General features: G+C 38.2%; 1 protein-coding gene across 1 annotated transcript in view; it reads left to right on the forward strand.

Moving 5' to 3' along the window:
* Positions 1 to 19,271, forward strand: part of LOC114667729 (transportin-2-like) — a 41,077-nt gene extending 21,806 nt beyond the window's left edge. The window contains 17 exon segments of the mRNA XM_051920740.1: positions 2,231 to 2,402; positions 3,724 to 3,810; positions 3,912 to 4,019; positions 7,002 to 7,065; positions 7,068 to 7,164; positions 7,434 to 7,522; positions 7,698 to 7,712; positions 7,715 to 7,735; positions 7,738 to 7,773; positions 7,776 to 7,793; positions 8,135 to 8,188; positions 8,191 to 8,229; positions 10,885 to 10,960; positions 13,715 to 13,814; positions 13,913 to 13,987; positions 17,517 to 17,651; positions 18,006 to 19,271. Coding sequence (XP_051776700.1) covers positions 2,231 to 2,402; positions 3,724 to 3,810; positions 3,912 to 4,019; positions 7,002 to 7,065; positions 7,068 to 7,164; positions 7,434 to 7,522; positions 7,698 to 7,712; positions 7,715 to 7,735; positions 7,738 to 7,773; positions 7,776 to 7,793; positions 8,135 to 8,188; positions 8,191 to 8,229; positions 10,885 to 10,960; positions 13,715 to 13,814; positions 13,913 to 13,987; positions 17,517 to 17,624 — 1,159 coding nt within the window. The 3' untranslated portion in view covers positions 17,625 to 17,651; positions 18,006 to 19,271.
* Positions 19,272 to 23,120: the final 3,849 nt, after the last annotated feature.

A 23,120-nucleotide genomic window follows, 5' to 3' on the forward strand; every position in this document is an offset into this window, starting at 1 on the left:
ATAGATGTATCAGGTTCAGGTCTGACAAAAATTCTGATTGGAATTTCCAAGGCATTATTTGAAAAATATTCAAGTTCCTCCCCAGTAACACATTTTATATCAAGGGTCCTCAATCACAGTCCTGGAGGGCTGCAGATTTTTATTCCAACTAGTTTCCTAATTAGCAAGCAGTCCATGCTGATAATGAAACTTGGTATTGAACTGTTTAGCTTGTTAATGTTTGCATTCATCCAAGAGCAATTTTAATTGCACTGTAGAGTTTCCTTCTGTGAGAACATTATACACGTGTTTTGTGGACCAGAATAGATTTAAAGTTAATAGTCCTTCCGATTCCCCTCTCGTTCATTTCTAAACATTTTTCATCCCAGATACTTCATGGCAAGCACGTTAGCTGGAGAGCCGCTGGTTTATTGGTTATCTGCATCTCATTATTAACTAATGTCTGATTAAGAAAACAGGCAACGATTAAAACGTAAATGCAGCTGCTTAAATCTTAGACAATTAAGGAATCTGAAAGGTAACGGGCAAAAAAACTAAAGTTAAGCCCAAAAAACATATTGCTTTAGTAGTAAATAAAAGGGTTCTAATTAAGAAACTGGTTAAAGTGAAAACCTGCAGCTATAGCAGACCTCCAGGACTGTAATTGAGGACCGCTGATCTACAAAGTAACTCAAATGTGACTGATGAATAAAGGCACTAACAAGGCATAGACTTAAACACCAACTTTCATTATCAGCAAGGACGGAGTTCTAATTAGGACACTGGCTGGAATGAAAACCCGTAGCCACTGCAGCCCTCCAGGACCATGATCGAGGACCCCTGTGTTATATAGTCATTTGTTTGTTTATTCACACAAATTGAACAATCATTCACAATAAGGTAATAACACTTAACTATAATTGTTTTATTAAGCATGCCTAACTCGGTGGTATTTCTTAACATTTTAATAGCAATATGAAAACTAGTCTATTATTTAAAAAAAAAAAAACTTGAGACGAGACGTGATCTTTTGAAAAGAGACAGACACTGTCACATCCCGTGAGACGGGCAAGTCACGTCATACTTGCAACCTTTGGAAGCAAGTCCCGTGATACACAAGCAGAGCAGCTTAGAGATAATGGAAGTAGGAAAATTCGAAAGTCTGAAAAAGATGAAAGTAAAAATCGCATTAACGCAAACAAACTGAAAATATTACTCGGTGAAATAGCGGAGCAGCAAAAAAGAGATTGAGTAGTGTTTTGAGGATGTCTCGGGGAGAAGAGAGACAAGGCAGAGACTTTAAAATGTTTGAAACCGCACACGTGGCATGAGAGCAGCAGCAAGCCAGCAACTGATGGAGAAAAGAGGAGGTATTATATCACCGTTAAAGAGGGGTCACAATTAAAAAAATAGCGTGGTGAAGGGTTTGGTGAGCGAAGCCCCCCTAGTCTGCATTGAAAAAAATGGTGTGAAAAAATGAGGATGTAATGTCCCCGTCTCTAGCCTATTCAGGTTAATTTTCCTAAATCAAAACCTGTCTGTGGTCTGGGTGAAGACAAGTGCATCTGCTTTACGGTGAGTTCTGCTGTGGAAAAACCCTTTCAATGAGTGTATGGATGTAGCAGGCATGTCATATAAACGCTCTTGCTAGTTGCACCAGCTGTTGATACTAAAACTCTTGACATAGTTGATAAGTTGCTTGCTCTGTTCAGCTGTGTTTGTGAGGAGTGCTCTTTGCTGTGCTGATCTGTTGGTCCAATAGTCCATATTGTCGATATTCGATTTGTGGAAGGTGAACAAACGTCTGCAGGTTGCTTTGCTATCAAATTGCTCTGTGTGATTGTGGTCGATTTATGAAATAAAGATTGCATTGTCACGTGGCTTTTTTTTTTTTTTTTTTTTTTTTTTTTTTAAACCCCCATAGAAGTTCCACACAGGCCACAGCAGTTTTTTTTTTTTTTTTTTTTTTTGCCCTTTGCTTCTTTTTAATCCACTCTGTCTTCTAGTAGATTATAGGATTTTAATATTAGGGACCATATAGTGAGAATCTATAAAACTAATTTGAGTTAGTACATTAGCATTTTATTTAATTTTTCTATTTCATTAAAATACAATTTGTTTACAAAGTGGAAGGTTGTTGGTTTTTTTTGATCCAATTAAGGTGCAATGCTGCTAATTTTGGTACTTTTTAAGGAGACACAACGGAAACAAGTTATTTTCTTACTTGAGGTGCTGTATGTTTTTTGCACAGTGCCTTTGCAACATTAGAAGAGGAAGCATGTACTGAGCTAGTACCCTACTTGAGCTACATCCTAGACACTCTGGTGTTTGCGTTTGGGAAGTACCAGCACAAGAATCTGCTCATACTGTATGATGCCATTGGTACTCTGGCAGACTCCGTAGGTCATCATCTTAACCAACCTGTGAGTATCTCCACCCTTTAATTGACACATGGTTAGCCTTAGTTTACTGTTAATGTACTCTTCTTTTCCTCTTGTCAACTTAATAAATTGTAATTCATGCACTACTGTTTTGTTTTTTTTTTAACTATATTTTAATGTTTGTTCTGTATTACAGCACTAAATTGAAATTGGTGTTTTCTAGTGCATTAAGATGTTTTATGATACAGTATACAGGTAGTCCCCAGGTTACGGACACCCGACATACAATATACGAACAGGGCTGCAGCTGCGCTGCATGCACCTCAGTAACTGCCGCTCCGTCATCTTAGGCCCAGGGACGCTGCAAGCGGTGGCTGGACGGAGGCTGGAGGGGGTCGATTTCATTGCTCGCACAGTGTAGTGTCAGTCGGTGGCTCCCAGCGACAAGTGTTTTCACTGCTCGCCCCCCCGCTGCAAGTGGTGACCCTGTTGTGGCTGAACGGAGGCCATTGAGGGTGAACGGGGAGGCGGTGGGTAGCATTGTAGTGTGCCTTGAATGGCTGCATGTTGAATGGGGGCGGTGGTGCGGCGGGACACTGCAGGCAACATGCTGTAGTGGAGGTGACTGTGATGTGGGCTGGTGATGAACCGCCCCTCGCTGCCCCCATTCACTCTCAATAGCACGCCTGCTTGTACTGTTACGCACATAGCAGGAAGTTGTCTCTTGTCAGTACAGGGTGGTCCAGATCTAATTCTGCAGATCCAGATTGTCTGGATGACTTTGATTTATGCAGGGACGATTCCAGTTAGGCGCGAAGACAATTCTTCGTGTCGTCAGTTCGCACACTTCTCGATGGTGCGGGATTTTTCGGGTGATTTTCTGTGTAATAAACTGAATAAGTTATAGCGTAATGAAAATTGCATAATTAGATCTTTTGTCATCACCCTTCAAGAATGTCTCTGAAACACAAGTCTGATGCAAGTGCTGGTGCTACAGTAAAGAAGAGAAAAAACATCACCATTGAAAATAAAGTAGAAATAATAAAAAGGTCAAAAAGAGGTGAAACTTCATCATTCATTGGCAGAGCACTTGGTTACAGTCGATCAACAATAACATTTATTAAAACCTACAGTCTGTATCTCATCTCATACGTAACCCGGGGGACTGCCTGTATTCCATGCAAGAATCCCTGTGGGGAGGGAATCATTTTTTTTTCGTAGTTTAGGTAGAAGAATTAAAATTCAACAGGCTATCTCAAGAACACTTGTAAATCTTTGTGCAATGCGTTTGTCCAGTTGATAAAACCTACAACTACTTTGTTTGGGTTTCTTGCATTTTAGTTTTCAGTTTCTTTTCCCCTAGGAATATATTCAGAAACTAATGCCTCCTCTAATTCAAAAGTGGAACGAACTGAAAGATGAGGATAAAGACTTGTTTCCTTTGTTAGAGGTATGAAAGCCTGCTCTTGAGTTTGTCATATTCTGTGTATGATGCTTTTATTGCGAAAACTTTTTTTAAATCAACTCTGTATAACATTTATCTTTTGTTAGTGCTTGTCATCTGTAGCTACTGCCCTCCAGAGTGGATTCTTACCCTACTGTGAGCCAGTCTATCAGCGCTGTGTTACACTGGTGCAAAAGACATTGGCTCAAGCAATGGTTTGTGCTTCCTTTATTCATTCCAAATAGAGCATACCTTGTATTCTTTTATTTTTCTTTTTTACTCATCACATTGGATGGTGACATTTTATGCTGCTGTTGCATGTGGATTTATAGTTGCTAAGTTTTTGACATTTTCTTGTATAGTTCCCCCTCATTTTTTTTTTTTTTCCTTTTCATTACTGCAATCTCACAAGGACAGCTAACTTCGTTCTCCATCTTGCAAAGGAAGTTGCCATTTTTGCATGTTTGGGGGTGGTGGGTGGTGTTGATATGGTACACTGAACAGGGAAGCCTTTTGCTTTCATTACCATTTCAAATCCATTATCTGTCATATTAACTGATGAGTTAAAAGTTGGAAGAATGTTTTGTATGCTGGTGCTGCATGCATCATGTTTCTGTATACAGAGCTTGTTTGGAATAGTGGATTGGTAGTTCACTGTCATAAGCAGCTTTTGGACCTCAGACTGGTACCAAAACGGTTCAGACACAAATAATAAGATAACTCTGAAAGAACCTGCCTTACTCCAGGCACTCTGGTGCACTGCTTCAATGAAATCCAGATCATGTCTAATCTTTGTCATTTTCAATTTTTGAAATCCACAAAACTGTTTTACCACATTGTGAAAAAATGGGGTTGGGATTTAGAAGAAATTTACTTGAAAATTGCCTAACGCTGGTCCCTTGCTGATTTACAATGTGGGTTGTTAGTGGCTTTTGTTAGTGGCTGCATAAGTGTTTTTAACTCAGGTTTTTCTGATCTTCTTTTAGGCAGTAATATGGCACCATTGGCATCCTTTTAGACCTGAGCACAGTTTTTAATACCCTTTATCATAGCGTTCTTTTATCTGGTTTGGATATTTTTTTCGTCTGTCAGTCACTCTTCTTAGTTGGTTTACTACTTAATGATCAATAATACTGGATGACAGCACATTATAGATAATTGAGCAGTAATGATGATTAATGGTAGGTTAATTTTTTCTGTATAACCTTTTCAGTCTAGTAGGCAGTATGGGACATTTTAGATCCACTTACTGCTGGTGTTGTAAAGGTCTAATTCTGTCCATTTACGAGTCCCCAAAAGGGTCCCGTTGCAGTCCTATTTTTCTTCCTGTGAATTATTAATTTGGACCCTGCAAGATCCACTGGGTTTTAGTTGGAATACATGCATCTAAATGTCATTCAGGTGCTTTGCAAACTCAACCACTTGTGCTTTATTGTGAGTTGCAATCATGTCTGTGCAAACTTAGGAAAGATTTTTTAAACCAGCGGTTAACTGAAGGAGTGAATTTGTTTGGGTGGGAAGTATATCTTAAGTTTAGCTTCTGTCTTTGACATAGAATTGACCTTAGTGTGAGGAACAAAGTTCAGATATGGCTTGTTTATACTGTACGGTGAGATTCTTACTTGCATGTGAAGAGTGTGTAATATAATCGATGAATATAGGGATCACCGATATGATACAAAATCCATTTTAAATGATAGATAACGTAACTTTTTTTTTTTTTTTCAACAACTTATTTGTTTTAAACTGAGTACAAGGCCATAGTTGTACATTGTTAATGCCTTTATTTAATTAGGTTATTAACTGTTCACCAACAACTGTTTATTCCCTTAGTATTTTTTGAATTTTCACAATGAACTCCAGTAGAGTCAAAAAATTTTAAGCACATTCTTGTTTTGCAGAACGGAAACACAAAAGTTTCAGAACGTGAACTTAAGTAAACCTGTTATATCCAATCATTAATGTAATCCACTCCCAAGTATTGCTTAGTGTGAACATTTCTAAAGGTGGAAGCTCTGCACAAACTCTGTTCCACTTCACACTGCAGATTATGTGCCAAAAAAATGAGATTATCATTAGTCTCTGGATTGAGTGCAGAATTGTGACATAGTCAGTCATGTGGTCTGCCACCAGTGCTGCATGGCCTCCCTGAAGGTGCACGTGGGTGGCAGGTGTGCTCTGGTATTTCCTTGGCCAATCTGGGCACTTTGGAACTCTAAATTTATTACATGATTTCAATACATAAAATAAATACCTTTTGGAGCATTGTTGTACCAGATTGTGTTTCCTTTCCTTTTTATTTTCATGCAGAAAGAATCTAATGTTTAAATGCTCTTTGTGTTGCCTGAGGTGCAACTAGGATGGGTCACCTTTGCATGATTGCTGGGCTCACTTAGTTATAGAATGAAGTTCAGTATTGGAAGATGTTACCTTTGTGGCAACGACCAGGGACCTTGTCCCACCGGGACGTCTGGAGAAGGGAAAGAACCAGGAGAGGGACAATATCTTCCCTGGGGTGCAAGAGGGCAGCAAGCCCCCTTGGGTAGCATCAGGGCTCCTCTGGGGGGTGGGGGGGGTTTGTGTTGGTTCTGTGGTCACCCAACCAGGGGCTGCCTGGACAGCTCTGGAGCCTTGGCATACAGCCACTTCTGCCATACTCGAAGTGCTGCTGGATGTTAATTAGGAAGCACCTGGAGCACTTCCGGGTGCAGTGTAAAGGAGGCTGCCTCACTCCACTTGGGGAGCCATAGTTGGGAGGAAGAAGACGGAGCTTATTGGTAAGGAGTGGAGTGGTGCAGAAGAAAAGGACAGAACTGAGCATTGTGGCCTGGTTGGTGCAGGGTATTCGTTGTGTTGTGCTAAAACGTGTGTGTTTTGGGACATTTTGGCGTCCAGGTTCAAGTTCACACCTTTTTTCTTTTATTGACTGATGCTATCCCTGATTGAGAGAAAATCAGTTATTTATGTCATGTGCCACCATGACACTTTGGAGGAATCGCTCCCTCTCGGGTGACCTGGAGCATTTGGAAGTTTCCCCCAAAACACCTGGAGACTGGTTACCGAGGATTGCATGCCCTGTTTCCTCGGCTTAGCCTTTTGCCCTCCCAATCCCTCACTAAGTTATGTATGTGAAGATAAAGAAGGTATCATTTTTGTTTGTTTGTTTGAATTAAGATGCATATGCATTTCCCTTATAGATGTACAATCAACATCCAGACCAGTATGAAGCTCCTGACAAGGATTTCATGATTGTAGCATTAGATCTCTAAGTGGGCTTGCAGAGGGGCTCGGCGTACATGTGGAACAGCTGGTGGCACGAAGCAATATAATGACTCTACTGTTTCAGTGCATGCAGGTGAGGTGGCATCTGGTGGATCAAGAATTTCACTAGTATGCTGAAAATGAGCTTTACAAGGCTTTTCTGTATAACCATAAATGATTAAAGTTTTGAAAGGCGGTGTGTAAACTAAACTGTATTTTTGGAAATACTCCAAAGGAACCAACCTGAAATAATTCTTCTCTATTTAGATGGCTCCATAGATTTTCACTTTTTATAAATACTTAATTAACTCTCAATTTATGTCATGACTGTAAGAAAATATATTTTTTTTGTGTGTCTTTGTTTAAAGGACACAAATGCCAGAGGTCCGACAGAGCTCTTTTGCTTTGCTTGGAGATCTTACCAAGGCTTGCTTCCCCCATGTCAAGCCCTGCATAGGTAAGAGCGAATTCTCTATCTCTAAAGTTAATATTTGGTATGCATTGTTATTACCGTTGCCATTTCTTCAGAATTTTCAGCAAAGAATTGATAGAAGCTGTTAATTGTACAGAGAATATTTGAGTCATGAGTTGATTAATTTCATGTTTGAATTGTCCATATTTTTCCTCTCTAGCTGAATTCATGCCCATCCTGGTACAAACTTGAACCCTGAGTCATCTCTGAGTGCAACAATGCTACATGGGCTATTGGGAGATATGTATGCAGATGGGTAAGTGTATCTTTTGTGATGGTTAATCATAACATGTTCTGCTGTCAAAATTCCTAAATTGGGTTAAAATGTTTTATTTTAATTGCATGCACAGTAGGCGAATTCTGACATTAGTTGCTCTGATCCACAACAAAACTGTGTAAGCTGAGTCCCCATTTAGAAGATTGTGTTACCAACAAAACTATTGAGTAGTCATTTTCTTGTATGTGATTTCTATTATTTTGTTAATGTATTTATTGAACTGTAAAGTGTCCTTGAATGTATGAAAGGCACTACATAAATAAAATATTATTATTATTATTATTATTTAATAGTGTTATTTTTGTCCTTTTTAAATTTAGGACCAGAAATGCAGCCATATGTTCAGCTGGTTTTAAATAACCTTGTTGAAATCATTATAGGCCAAATACACCTAAAACACTGCTTGAAAACACAGGTAAGAAAGATGGCTTGCAAATTTTTGGGGTTTACTTTAATTATCAAACAGTGTGGTTTAACCACATAGCAAATGAGGTGTGATTGTAATTGCTACTTTGGTATATTTGATTGGTGGGACAAACCCAAAAGAAGTATTACATTTCTATGGCACTTACTTAATACAGTGGTGTGAAAAAACTATTTGCCCCTTCCTGATTTCTTATTCTTTTGCTATGTTTGTCACACAAAATGTTTCTGATCATCAAACACATTTAACCATTAGTCAAATATAACACAAGTAAACACAAAATGCAGTTTTTAAATGATGTGTTTATTATTTAGGGAGAAAAAAAATCCAAACCTACATGGCCCTGTGTGAAAAAGTAATTGCCCCCTTGTTAAAAAATAACCTAACTGTGGTATATCACACCTGAGTTCAATTTCCGTAGCCACCCCAGGGCCTGATTACTGCCACACCTGTTTCAATCAAGAAATCAACTTAAATAGGAGCTGCCTGACACAGAGAAGTAGACCAAAAGCACCTCAAAAGCTAGACATCATGCCAAGACCTAAAAGAAATTCAGGAACAAATGAGAACAGAAGTAATTGAGATCTATCAGTCTGGTAAAGGTTATAAAGCCATTTCTAAAGCTTTGGAACTCCAGCGAACCACAGTGAGAGCCATTATCCACAAATGGCAAAAACATGGAACAGTGGGTGAACCTTCCCAGGAGTTTGCCGGCCGACCAAAAATTACCCCAAGAGCGCAGAGACGACTCATCCGAGAAGTCACAAAAGACCCCAGGACAACGTCTAAAGAACTGCAGGCCTCACTTGCCTCAATTAAGGTCCCCCCCCCCCCCCCCCCCCCCCCCCCCCCCCCCCCCCCCCCCCCCCCCCCCCCCCCCCCCCCCCCCCCCCCAGTGTTCACGACTCCACCATAAGAAAGAGACTGGGCAAAAACGGCCTGCATGGCAGATTTCCAAGACGCAAACCACTGTTAAGCAAAAAGAACATTAGGGCTCGTCTCAATTTTGCTAAGAAACATCTCAATGATTGCCAAGACTTTTGGGAAAATACCTTGTGGACTGATGAGTCAAAAGTTGAACTTTTTGGAAGGCAAATGTCCCGTTACATCTGGCGTAAAAGGAACACAACATTTCAGAAAAAGAACATCATACCAACAGTAAAATATGGTGGTGGTAGTGTGATGGTCTGGGGTTGTTTTGCTGCTTCAGGACCTGGAAGGCTTGCTGTGATAGATGGAACCATGAATTCTACTGTCTACCAAAAAATCCTGAAGGAGAATGTCCGGCCATCTGTTCGTCAACTCAAGCTGAAGCGATCTTGGGTGCTGCAACAGGACAATGACCCAAAAACACACCAGCAAATCCACTCTGAATAGCTGAAGAAAAACAAAATGAAGACTTTGGAGTGGCCTAGTCAAAGTCCTGACCTGATCCAATTGAAGATGCTAATGGCATGACCTTAAAAAGGCGGTTCATGCTAGAAAACCCTCAAATAAGCTGAATTACAACAATTTTGCAAAGAATGAGTGGGCCAAAATTCCTCCAGAGCCGCTGTAAAAGACTCATTGCAAGTTATCGCAAACGCTTGATCTGCAGTTATTGCTGCTAAGGGTGGCCCAACCAGTTATTAGGTTCAGGGGGCAATTACTTTTTATCACAGGGCCATGTAGGTTTGGATTTTTTTTTCTCCCTAAATAATAAAAACCACCATTTACAAACTGCATTTTGTGTTTACTTGTGTTATATTTGACTAATGGTTAAATGTGTTTGATGATCAGAAACATTTTGTGTGACAAACATGCAAAAAGAATAAGAAATCAGGAAGGGGGCCAAATAGTTTTTCGACACCCCCTGTATATGGAATGTGAACTGCAAATGTACAGATTTAATTCTTGCTCTCACTTTACATGCCGATACTTTACAAATAATTGTTTCCGCCTGTAATTTAAGTCGCTTTCAGTGAAATTTATTCATCATAAGTATTGATTATCATATATTGCACTCTGCCACCATAACAATTTGTGTACTGGGAGTTGAATTAGTGTAGTGCCTATCTTTAAAATAAAAAAAAAAAAAAGCGTTTTTCATATTTTGAAATCTTATCAAGTGTAAACATTTTGTTGTCATGAACATTTATAACTGAATGGACAGACTACCCATAGTTAACATGAAGTTTCCATTAAAAAAATTTGTATGCCACAGTTTTTTGGAGTCGATGTCAATCTTTGACTAGCATGTTACACCCTGAACAATGGACCTTTATTACTGTTGATAACTATTCAACCTGTGTGTAAGACTCTGATGTGCAGTGGCTTACAGTGGCTACTTGTATTGTTTTATAATCTTTTTTTTTGATGATGCCTTCAGTGGAAGACACCTTTTAAAGTAAAGATTTTTGTGTTTTGTTGATCGATATTTTAAGCTGTAGACATCCGTTTGATAACATGCTCTTTAAAGTTTCCAGAGAAACATATTACAGGTAGTGGGGTGCTTAATCTTCACAGCTATGCACATGCAAAAAAAATGAAACCTTGCCATTTGGGAAGCTATACCTCATATGCGTCATTATGACTTTGTTAGTATGCACTAAAGGAGCCTTTGTCTAAGGGCTGTGAATGTATTTTCTTTTCTTTGTGCATTTTCAGCAATCACCATTGGAAGGCTTGGCTATTGTGTGCCTCAAGAGGTTGCTCCTATGCTGCAGCAGTTCATCAGACCCTGGTGTGTAATTAGGCTTCCAAACAAGTACTGAAGCCTTTCTTTTCATTAGTTTTAACTTTTGGCAAGAACTTAGTTAAATATGCCATGGATATAAAATGCTAGTATGTTGGAAAATATAGAAAAATTTTAATGATGTGATGTCAACACAAAAAAAAGAAGAGTTAAATGCCTTATCCAGAGACAATCAGTGTTGTCTCAACCCCCCAAAAGGGAATGCAATAATGTAGTGACGTATTTAATAAATACTTTGTGTATTAATTACATTCTAAATAGTAGTTTTTATAGACTTCATTTATTAATCCCATGAGGAAATTCAAATGTACAGTGCATCCGGAAAGTATTCACAGCGCATCACTTTTTCCACATTTTGTTATGTTACAGCCTTATTCCAAAATGGATTAAATTCATTTTTTTCCTCAGAATTCTACACACAACACCACATAATGACAACGTGAAAAAAGTTTACTTGAGATTTTTGCAAATTTATTAAAAATAAAAAAACTGAGAAAGCACATCTATCTAAGTATTCACAGCCTTTGCACAATACTTTGCCGTTGCACCTTTGGCAGCGATTCCAGCCTCAAGTCTTTTTGAATATGATGCCACAAGCTTGGCACACCTATCCTTGGCCAGTTTGGCCCATTCCTCTTTGCAGCACCTCTCAAGCTCCATCAGGTTGGATGGGAAGCGTCGGTGCTCAGCCATTTTAAGATCTCTCCAGAGATGTTCAATCGGATTCAAGTCTGGGCTCTGGCTGGGCCACTCAAGGGCATTCACAGAGTTGTCCTGAAGCCACTCCTTTGATATCTTGGCTGTGTGCTTAGGGTCGTTGTCCTGCTGAAAGATGAGTATACAGCTGCAGAAACATTAACAAAAATACAGTACAAATAATACAGCCAATCAGTTGACTGATGAGTAGATACAATTATCTTAAATGTTATTCAAAAGTTTATTAATGTTTCTGTCCACGATGCATATGGTTATTATAGTATGGGTGCTGCTCTGCTTCTTTTTATTCTTTCATGTTTCGTTTGCATGTGCTAAATTATCAAAGTTTTAAAGCTTTTAGGCAACATTAGAACAGGTCTATTAGTTTAAAGTTGCACATATAAATTTAAAGACTGATGTCTGGCTATAGTCTGACAACTGAAATAAGCCTCAACATTTTGATCTGTCTCGCTCATTCCTGTAAATTGAAAGGCATGACCAGAACCAGAACCCTTTTTCCTTGTCTGTGCATCTTTCTTAAATTAAACAGCAAGCAAGGCTGCAACATTTAAAAAAATCAGGTTTTCCAAAAGAGGTTAACTGTGAGATCACCATGTTAATGCGATTAGAATTAATCTGCATGTATTGTACTAACACTTCCAGCTGTTCATTTAGCAGAGGGGGCTGTGCCCCTGCTTGCTTTGCTCACCAACCCCCTGGGGGACGCTACACGCTAGCCACTTCGTGGCTTTGCCGCTCGCGAACGGGGAAGCGGAGGTACAATTTAATCGATTTATTTTCATGGGAATTGTTACATATGCATAGTAGAACTATTTTACATTACAGCAAGTAATTAACTATAGTAAAACGTAATTAATTGAAAGAAAAGTGTTTCATGTTGTGTTAGAGGTATTCATTGCGTTATACGTTTTCGTTCTGTTTGGCTTTGAAATTAACACGCAAATACTTTTTGAACTTACACTTGTAAAACTTAAGTAAAAATAATATTTGGAATCAACTTTTCGTCAATATCGAATTGAATTTTGATTCAATGTTTGGACTTACTGTACATCGTGACAACACAACATATGACTGCATGTGAGTGAATATCGTTTCTTTCTGTCTAATAAATAAACCAACTTTTTTGAATGTTTGTCCCTGTGATTTGTTAATTGTCATAGCAAAAGCTATTCTAATGAGAAACTGTAAACGTTTTAATACGAATGGCATATCAAGATCTCCTTTGGTGTCTAATGTTATCCCTGAAGATGGACTACATTACCTTTCTTGTCGCCTGTTAAAATTTTACATGTCAGAATTGTTTGACCAATTTTGAATACAAGTAAATCTTGTCCTATTGCATAGCCCATCATTCAGACATAAATTACGCAATAACATTACAATGCATCCTTCTTTCTACAGTAATTCTTGCGGTGTAAGACCAAATGGTGTTAATGATTGTAGATATTCTTCGGGTTATTGTAAGCTGATGATTTCATCTTCCGCAGCATCGCCACCAACTGTTTCGGCAGAGTCTATTGATACGCATTTAACCAATTTGCCGTGTAACCGATTGACAATTTTCGCGTTAATTCGTTTGACTTTGTTTCTCTGTGCTAGGATTGCCTGTGTACTCATTTCTTATGTTGATAACCCTTCGGGATGAAATTCTTCAATAAGATTTGGACAAAATAAGTTCTTTTATTGTGGGAACTTAAAGTGAGGAGAATGTAAAAATTTATTAGAGCTGCGAGCGCAGGAACTGTGTCTGACAAAAGCATTGACACGAATGAGAGGTGAGAGGACCATGGATGTGGGGTGTTAACAGGAAATGGTTGAGAGGAGGGGGGAAATTGAAAAAACCTTGGCAATAGTCTCGTCTCAAGATTTTCTTTTAGAATAGAAAAGTCTCCTGGTACAGATCTATGCTGGATTAGTTTGGATCAGCTGTTGAAGTGTTGAGTCTACTCTTGACACTTCTTCTTTTTCAGAAATACAAAACCTACAGAACAAATTATGAAATGCTTATTTATGCTTTTTGTTTAGGTGTACATCTTTGAGAAATATCAGAGACAATGAAGAAAAGGACTCTGCATTCCGAGGAATTTGCATGATGATTGGTGTGAACCCTGGGGGTGTGGTTCAAGTAAGCTTGCTTTGGTTGTTTGTTCAATCGTGCATTTATGTATTTGTTCTTCCAATATTGTAATTGTTCAAGAGTTGGTGCTTTTGCTGTGTTTTCAGGATTTCATTTTCTTCTGTGATGCTGTGGCCTCATGGGTGAGCCCAAAGGATGACTTAAGGGAAATGTTTTACAAGGTAAGTTGTTTGTGTAGTCTGCGTGATAAGGTTCTAAACTGGTACTTGAGGGAGCATTTTTTTCTTTTTCATGAATAAGGTGCAAAGTTTTATGCTTGCTGTAAAACATGATATAAAGCAGATGATGTTATAATTGCTTAGGATCCCCTTTTCTGACAGTGTGTAGTGTGTGTATTTGGTCCATGTCTGTGGGATTTACTCCTACATCCTTAAGGTGAGTTGGCCTAACTGACAGCTCTTAAGTTGGACCATTATGAGCAATGGTGCATGTGGTTGTGAATATGCTCAAGCAGTGGATTAATGTAGTACCCAGTTGGGTAAAAATTATCAGTGACCCTACAGTTTCTCATTCTACAATCTTTAATATATTTTTTGAGCTTTTCAAATGAAGCCAGATTTAACGCGCTCTTTCAGCTTTAGTTTCTTTCTTATAAACTTTTTGTGGCCTTTCTTTGCTTGAGGACAGACCCATAAGGCAAAAGTGTATTCTTCTCCATACATCAGTTTGTGCATACAGAGATTCCTGATTTGTATCTTTGAAGTATAAATCTGCTTAAGACCTCCTATCTCCCAAAGTAGAGAAAAGTAGTGTTTTCTGGCAACTCCAATGAAAAATGCAGCTGGGTTGTATAAGGAAGCTGAGTGCAAATAGAAGATGGCAATTTCAGAAATCCCATGATATTATTAAATACTTTATTCTGAATAACATGGCCTGAGTGAATACAGTTTCCATAGTCCTAATTTAAAATACCGGCAAATAATTAAAATATTATAGCCTTAGTTTTGTACTGTGTTGGGGTAATTGAGTTTTCCATAGTGAATAGATGATCTCACCTAATTGCCTGCTGAATGTTATTAATCTACTGTTAGAGCAATTAATGATTTGGTACCTAACAATTTTACATCTTTGACTCCCTGAGGCCTTGGTGTGCAAAGGGATGAAGCTGCTGCTTGTGTATTTCACTATAGTAGATCATCTATACCTCTGTTCATTTAAAGACGGTTATTCTACCCGAATTTTGTGCAATTTTTTTTTTGTTTTTTTTTTGTAAATAGTTTTTTTTGCAAAGTATGGGCAATTCTGTACTAGTAGATTGTTCCCCACACAAACCTACATTGCGGAAAGGTTTTCAGTTTGATTGCCTCAATTCTGCCAGCAAGTATGTTAATATCGTGAAAGCGCGACATTCATTTTGAGTAAGAAATCACAAATTACTCACAGATTATAGAATTTGAATGATTGCAGATGATATGTTAGTTTGGTATCTGTAATAATATGTATGTAGATATCTCTCTCTCTCTCTCTCTCTCTCTCTCTCTCTCTCTCTCTGTTATATGTGTGTATCTCTCTCTATATAACATTGACCTGTATATGTGTGTACAGTTAGGTCCATAAATATTTGGACAGAGACAACATTTTTCTAATTTTGGTTCTGTACATTACCACAATGAATTTTAAATGAAACAAACTCAGGTGCAGTTGAAGTGCAGACTTTCAGCTTTAATTCAGTGGGGTGAACAAAACGATTGCATAAAAATGTGAGGCAACTAAAACATTTTTTGAACACAATCCCTTCATTTCAGGGGCTCAAAAGTAATTGGACAAATTAAATAACTGGAAATCAAATGTACATTTCTAATACTTGGTTGAAAACCCTTTGCTGGCAATGACAGCCCTGAAGTCCTGAACTCCTGGACATCACCAGATGTTGGGTTTCCTCCTTTTTAATGCTCTGCCAGGCCTTCTACTGCAGTCGGCTTTCAGTTGCTGTTTGTTTGTGGGCCTTTCTGTTCTGAAGTTTAGTCTTCACAAGTGAAATTCCCTCCTCAATTGGGTTAAGATCAGGTGACTGACTTGGCCATTCAAGAATTTTCCACTTCTTTGCTTTAATAAACTCCTGGGTTGCTTTTGGCTGTATGTTTTAGGTCATTAGTCCATCTGTATCATGAATCAATTTGACTGCTGTATTTAGCGTGGATTTGAGCAGACAGTATGTCTCTGAACACCTCAGAATTCATTTGGCTGCTTCTGTCCTGTGTCACATCATCAATAAACACTAGTGTCCCAGTGCCACTGGCAGCCATGCACGCCCAAGCCATCACACTGCCTCCCTCCACCGTGTTTTACAGATGATGTGCTATGCTTTGGATAATGAGCTGTTCCACGCCTTCTCCATACTTTTTTCTTGCCATCATTCTGGTAGTGGTTGATCTTGGTTTCATCTGTCCAAAGAATGTTTTTCCAGAACTGTGCTGGCTTTTTTAGATGTTCTTTAGCAAAGTCCAATCTAGCCTTTCTATTCTTGAGGCTTATGAGTGGCTTGCACTTTGCAGTGCACCCTCTGTATTTACTTTCATGCAGTCTTTTCTTTCTGGTAGACTTGGATATCAATACGCCTACCTACCCCCCTGGAGAGTGTTGTACACTTGGTTGGCTGTTGTGAAGGGGTTTCTCCTCACTATGGAAATGATTCTGTGATCATCCACCACCGTTGTCTTCCATGGACGTCCAGGTCTTTTTGCATTGCTGAGTTTACCAGTGCTTGCTTTCTTTCTCAGGATGTACCAAACTGTAGATTTTGCCACTCGTAATATTGTAGCAATTTCTTGGATGGGTTTTTTCTGTTTTCGCAGCTTAAGGATGGCTTCTTTCACCTGCATGGAGAGCTCCTTTGACCGCATGTTGTCTGTTCACAGCAAAATCATCCACATGCAAGCACCACACCTCAAATCAACTCCAGGCCTTTTATCTGCTTAATTGATAATGACATAACGACGGACTTGACCACAGCTGCCCATGAAATAGCCTTTGAGTCAATTGTCCAATTACTTTTGAGCCCATGAAATGATTGTGTTCAAAAAATGCTTTAGTTGCCTCACATTTCTATGCAATCGTTTTATTCACCCCACTGAATTAAAGCTGAAAGTCTGCACTTCAACTGCATCGGAGTTGTTTCATTTCAAATTCATTGTGGTGATGTGCAGAACCAAAATTAGAAAAAAGTTGTGTCTGTCCAAATATTTATGGACCTAACTGTATGTATGTTCCAGCATCACTTCCAAATGGCTGGAGCGATTTTCGTGAAACTTGGTACACATGTTTCTCACTGGCCAACTAAAAATATTGTAGGGTGAAATGAACCCTAACCCACCCTCTTCTGTTCTGGGTAGAGTTGGGAGGTGGATCTTGTGGTCTTGTATGCATGTTATCATCCCGTTGACACTTGGAACGACCACCAGAGGGCGAACTGGAGGTGACTGCTAGCATTCTTTGTTTGAGCACCACCACTGCGCTTCAAATTAAATAGAGTTGGCCGGTTCTGAGAGCCAACTGGATGATAACATGCATAGAAGACCGCAAGACACTCACTTTAGTGAGTCTTTGTTTGTTAATTTTTACTTTTAAAGTTTTTTTTTTTTTTTTCTCTCAATTTAAAAAAAAAAACAAAAAAAAAACAACTATTTTCCTCCCAGGCAACGGCAGGTATTTCAGCTAGTTAATTACTAAATTCATTTTCTCTCCTTTCAGATCCTGCATGGTTTCAAAGACCAGGTGGGAGAGGAGAACTGGCAGCAGTTCTCTGAGCAGTTCCCTCCTCTCCTAAAGGAGCGGCTCTCTGCATGCTATGGAGTGTAACCATGGCGGTGTGGGGGTAAATGTCAGGTAGGTAACTTTTCATGCATACTTCCTTGGCAGCTTATTTTTTCCTTCTATTTATGACTGTTTGTGGTGTTAGATTCACCAATCTTTTTATGTATTTTCTTAGTGAGTAACCTCATCATGCCAGTTAGACCTTGGTAGGTTTTGAACAAAATTATTAAATTGTTTGCTTTCAGTTTAGTGGATTGTTGAATTTTTTTTTTTCACCTCCGGCCCATCTTACCAGAAAATGGCCTTGGAAATGTTATAAGAGTAGTAAGCAATGCAACAGTTTAGCTTATTGGACTTGTATTATGAGGAGTGAGTGAAAACCTTCTATTAACTTCTATTAAATCAAACTTTTTATTGTTTTTGCAGGTATCTTATGGGAGGGTTACTGGGAACTCATCCATGTCTCATATTGCACTGCCCTGTTTTTGGGGGGTTAGGGAGGAGCTAGAGGGGACAATGCTTGCCACCCCCATGCCCCACCCCTGGATTTAATACTGTGGGGTTCGGGAACTTCTGCTGAACAACGTGAACACATCCTGCTCACCTGGGGGAAAATGTGTTGGTGAAAATGCAACTTTTGGAGAGGAGATGGCAGCCACTCCAGTCGCTATATACCTAGACCAATAAACACAAAGGGGACAAACTCCACAGAATCATAAACTCTGCAACCCACCAGGCTTTAGATGTATAAGGGGAAATTAACTGGGTAGGTTTATAGTTTGACTTTAATAGCCAGGGTAAAATCTGCAGTCAAAAACATTTTATAAAATCTTAGGTAATGAGAATTTGGTGGAAATGGCTTATCCCCCTTTATTCTCCTTTTGGAACAAAGTGGAATTTGACTTGAAGCTATGGTTTTAACAAAAAGCAATTTGGTGTGTAATGCAAGTGTTAGAACACAAACATTGCTGTATTTCAGAGAAGGGGGAAGTAGAGGGTGGGTGTGGGTGGGTACTCACTTCTTCAATATATGTGATTCCATGTGTAAATCACCCACCAGTCTAGTCTCGATGCAGTTCACAGCATGAAATGTGCAGGATTTACTTGAAAGGAGGAGGTAAAAAAATAGGCTCTGTGTTGACCAGGTTTTTGTTAGGCTAGATGAGTAATTTGCCATGGTGGTGTGTATGGATGTTCTCTCCCCCCACCCCCTTGTTTCACTTTTTTATTTATTTTTATTTTTATTGTTTTTTTTTTTTTGGATTTTTTTTTTTTTTTTCAGAATTGCTTTGCAACACAACGGTCACATTTAATTGACCTTACTGGGCAGAGAAGCACAAAGCTAGTTGTGCATTGTAGTAGACGGGGGGGTTTGTTGGACTGCAGTTAGAGACCACTTTGAAAAACCAATAATACTGCAATGCAGCAGGGTGCTTTGTTTGTATCACCAAACATATCTATGCACTGATTTTGTCTTTTTAGTTTTTTTTTTGTATTGTTTTGTCTGCTCTCACACCCTTGAATAATGCACACAAAAAGGAAAAAAGCCCGGAAACTACTTGTTTCCATTCAAGCATTGAAAAGCCTTTTAAACTTCATCTTACCATAAGACGTTGCTCGGGCAATATTATCTAATGAAGGAATCCAGAACTCTAGGAGTGAACTTCTTTCTACTGTGACCAGCCCTAATGAAAAAGGGCAGGAGAGACGGCCATTACAACTGTTGAATCGCGGCCTCTCCACCTGCCCAGGTAGTTTAGTGGTCTAGGTTGGTGGTTCATTTAGCTCTTGTATCCACCAGGTTCAAATACGAATCCTTGAAAAGCTGCCCTGCCCTACAAAATTTTTTAATTGATTGGCTGTAGTAAAAGAAATATATTTAATCTTCAATAAGCCCTCCACGTTTAATATTTTTTTATTTTATTTTTTTTTTTGTTTTTGCTGCAACAATGATTTTAGACTTTTATTTTATTTATTTATATTTTTGTTAGCATTCGCACAGATTTTATTTTTTTATTTTTTGATTTGTTTTTTTACAATTTTTTTTTGTTTTTTGTTTTGTTTTGTTTCAGTGAACCATTGAGTTATTACGAGACCTAAGTGTAAAAGGGATTGCTGCCAATATTGGAAGGGACATAAACTATTATGGGAGGGTGGGAAGTGTTTGTTGGATTATTGAGCAATTAATTCATATGAAGCACTGGCTGCTGCATGCCTTTACTTAATGTGTTGCATGGGGCCTGCTTGCTTGATTTGAATTATTAGTTTATATATATATATATATATTTTTTGTAATTATTCAGTACAAATTCCTGTATTTGTGGTATACTGCTTGATCAGTCCAGCAGGTATTTGAAAGCTCGGATGTGGCACACATGAACGCCTACACCGGAAAAGACTGTAAAAAAATAAAAAATACTGCCTTGGTGGCTTCAGTGGAGCGTGCAAAGAAAATGTTCTTAAACCTTGAAGAATAATTTTATGGAGCTGCTTTGTCAAATTCATTGATACCTAGCAATAATTTTTTTTTTTTTTTTTGCTTTAATTGGGTAAAATATTGTGATTTCATTTTTTTGTTTTTAGAAAATAATGTTCAAGATATAGCTGCAGCCTTCACCTTAACCAAGAAGACATTATAAAACTGACCTGGACTCCTTGTAAATTGGGTGTTGTAGGGTATTTAGTGGAGATGAGGAAGTTTGGCTTTTCTTTTGTCTTTTTTTTTTGTTTACTTTGACCATTTCTTATTCTGATGGACAGTATGCCTGTCTCTACTTAACAGTAGATGTTTAAAGAGCTTCATTATGAATGTGTCTCATTCTGCTGTGTTGAGGCTATTAAACCTGTACCTGAGAGTTTCTTTGCTGCTTGCAAAAAAAAAAAAAAAAGAAAAGGTAATTCCGAAGGCTCTGCTCTTCTGTAGAGTGGGGGGGAAAAAACCTTTATTGGCAAAATAGTCTGTGCTTCTTCGCCTTCCAGTTCTCCGCAAAAATCAGTGGTCAGATTCTCCTCTTTACACTTCAGAGGCTGTGTTAATCATTTTGCAAAGATTCTGCATTGTCCTTTTTTTTTTTTTCTTCTTCTTTTTATTATGTGTGTTCATGTAAAGTGAAGAGACGTTTAAATGCTGTAACTGAAAACTGATGAGTTTGCCAGCTGCTTGTCATGTTTTTGGCTCAATCTGTGATCATTTCTAAAAAGCAGACCTTGGCCTTATTGACATGTAAAAGCCTCCTTTTTGGGATTTGTGGTAAATTGAAAAAGTTTTTTTGGACCATTTTGTAAAGGAAGAGGGAGTTACAAAGCAAATGACGTGTAGGGTTGTCGAACACCACTCTGCTAAAAGCCAGTTGCTCTGAGTTTTTTTTTTTTTTTTTTTACACTGGTAATAAATACTCTGACAGTCGAATAGGCTTTCTAATTATAGCGTTCTTTACATACCTGTAAACTTGAATTTAATATATGTGGGGAAGTCTTTTTTTTTTTTTTCTGGCTACTGTTAATCCTACCTGACATTTCCTTAGCACGTAATATTGAATTCCAAATCTGACATGACATAAAATAGTTTTTTATAACTAAATCCTTCGGTATTGGACTACTTTAATACATTTTAACCATGAATGTGTGCGCTCGGGAAGCTGGCTACTCGGATGCTGGTGTTTGGCCACCCTTTTTTTTTTTTTTTTTTCCCTCCTACCCCAGTTAATTGTCGCATTGAGTGGGAGACCGTGATCGTGTGTGACATCCCCTTTTTGTTGTGGGACCTATTGAACTTGTTCTCCCCTTCCTTGGTTGTCTACAGTGTTCTTTCCCTAACTCTGTATATTTGTACGTGTGTAATGTAATGTTTCCTATGGTTAAACTGCAGTGTATGATGATCAGTGTAATGGCAACTGCTTGCACCTTGCTAAAATGAGATTTATTTTCTCATTTTTATGTAATTTTTGTTTGACTAAAGATTCTTGACTCCAGTTTACATGTCTTTGTCTGCTGCTTTTTTTTAGATTTTTTTTTTTTTCTTAATGTAATAAATTATGTATTTAATGTGTATGTCTGGCATATCTCTCCTCCTCCTACCCATGCGTCTTTATGTCTTGATGGTTTAAAATTGTGCCATGTTCCCTTATTGTTTGGTGTTGTCTGTCTAGTTCTTACCTTTTTTTATTTTTTATTTTTAAAGTCATTTTTTTGTCTGCTGTTTCTTGCTGGGCACTAGAGATTCAGGATAGCCAAAATAAAGCTCTCTCAGTCACATTATTGCTTGCACATGGGGATTCTTCAAAGAACAAACTTTTATTTTATTTTTGGTTTTTTGCCCCTCATTTGGAATTTTGAAATGCTCTATTTACATTGTAAAGCTTCCCCACATACATGTCCAAGTGGGACTCCACACTGTGCCTATATAATAAAGAGAATTAGTGGCATGGTAGAAAATAATATGCTTGGTATGAATAATTAATGAAATGTTTGTTTTGAAAGGGCTGCTTCCTTTTGTGAGTAATTTATTTGACCTGACCACTAGGTTGGCGGTTTTGGCTTGCGCTAATTCCATTCATCATGTTGGTTTTTCTATTATACTGTACGTGTATTCATTCCATTGCACTATCTTGTGTTTCCACTTCTGTTTGAGATTGTAGAAGGTTACTTCCCTACCATTGTCATTCAGTTGCAAGTGGACTGGCACACTATTGTCTTGATTCCTACAGCTCATTTAAAGTTTTTGATTTAGCTAATTTTGAAAACGTCTGTTTTGAAACTTTCTGCAATGCAAAATGCTCATATCATGCAATTCTTTTTGACAGAGAGCCTTTTCCTTTCAGTTGTCTGTCTACTACAAAATGTGAGAATGTTAATCTCTGTGGGCTAAGCGTTTGCATTTTAGTTTAAAATTAGGACCAAAAGAATGGATTTTGAACTGTGAATGTTTTCATGAACTGGATGAACAATCAAGGACCTTTTTTTTTTTTTTTGTTTTATTTTATTTTATTTTTGTTTCAGCTAAATTTGTGTTTGAATATTCAATAATTCACTGTTTTTAACATTCCTAGAACTGTTAATGCCTGTATTATGGATGAAATGCAGTATAATACATAGCAGGAGAAAATTTAGAAAGAAAAAAAAAGAGAATAAACTTTACTAAATGATTGAAATTGTTGTGTCTTGTTGAAGGATGGTGGCTGGTAAACTGAATGTTCTGCCATCTTTTCTGCGTGTTTTATCTTTGTCAACTGTCCTGATGGGCCTGGGCTAGCGCATAATACTTTGACGATGACACTGTTGCTTGAATCATATTCTTTTAACAAAGTTCATGAAGACAAAACATCAAACATTTATTTTTTAAAATGCCTGTACATATTGCAATCGCTGAAGGCCTTGGTTACTCATGACAACTTCAGTCACACTGATGTGAAGATTTTCAGATTTGTTTCAATTACCCAAAGTACTTCTGCAGGTCTTAATGTTTTCTGAATGCCGTTTCTACTCAGCAGCAGCTTTTCTGGAGTTGGCACATTAACTTGAAGGTAAGTCCTCTTCCTCCTT

Source organism: Erpetoichthys calabaricus, chromosome 17 (assembly GCF_900747795.2).
Source record: "Erpetoichthys calabaricus chromosome 17, fErpCal1.3, whole genome shotgun sequence".
Classification (NCBI taxonomy): Eukaryota; Metazoa; Chordata; class Cladistia; order Polypteriformes; family Polypteridae; genus Erpetoichthys; species Erpetoichthys calabaricus.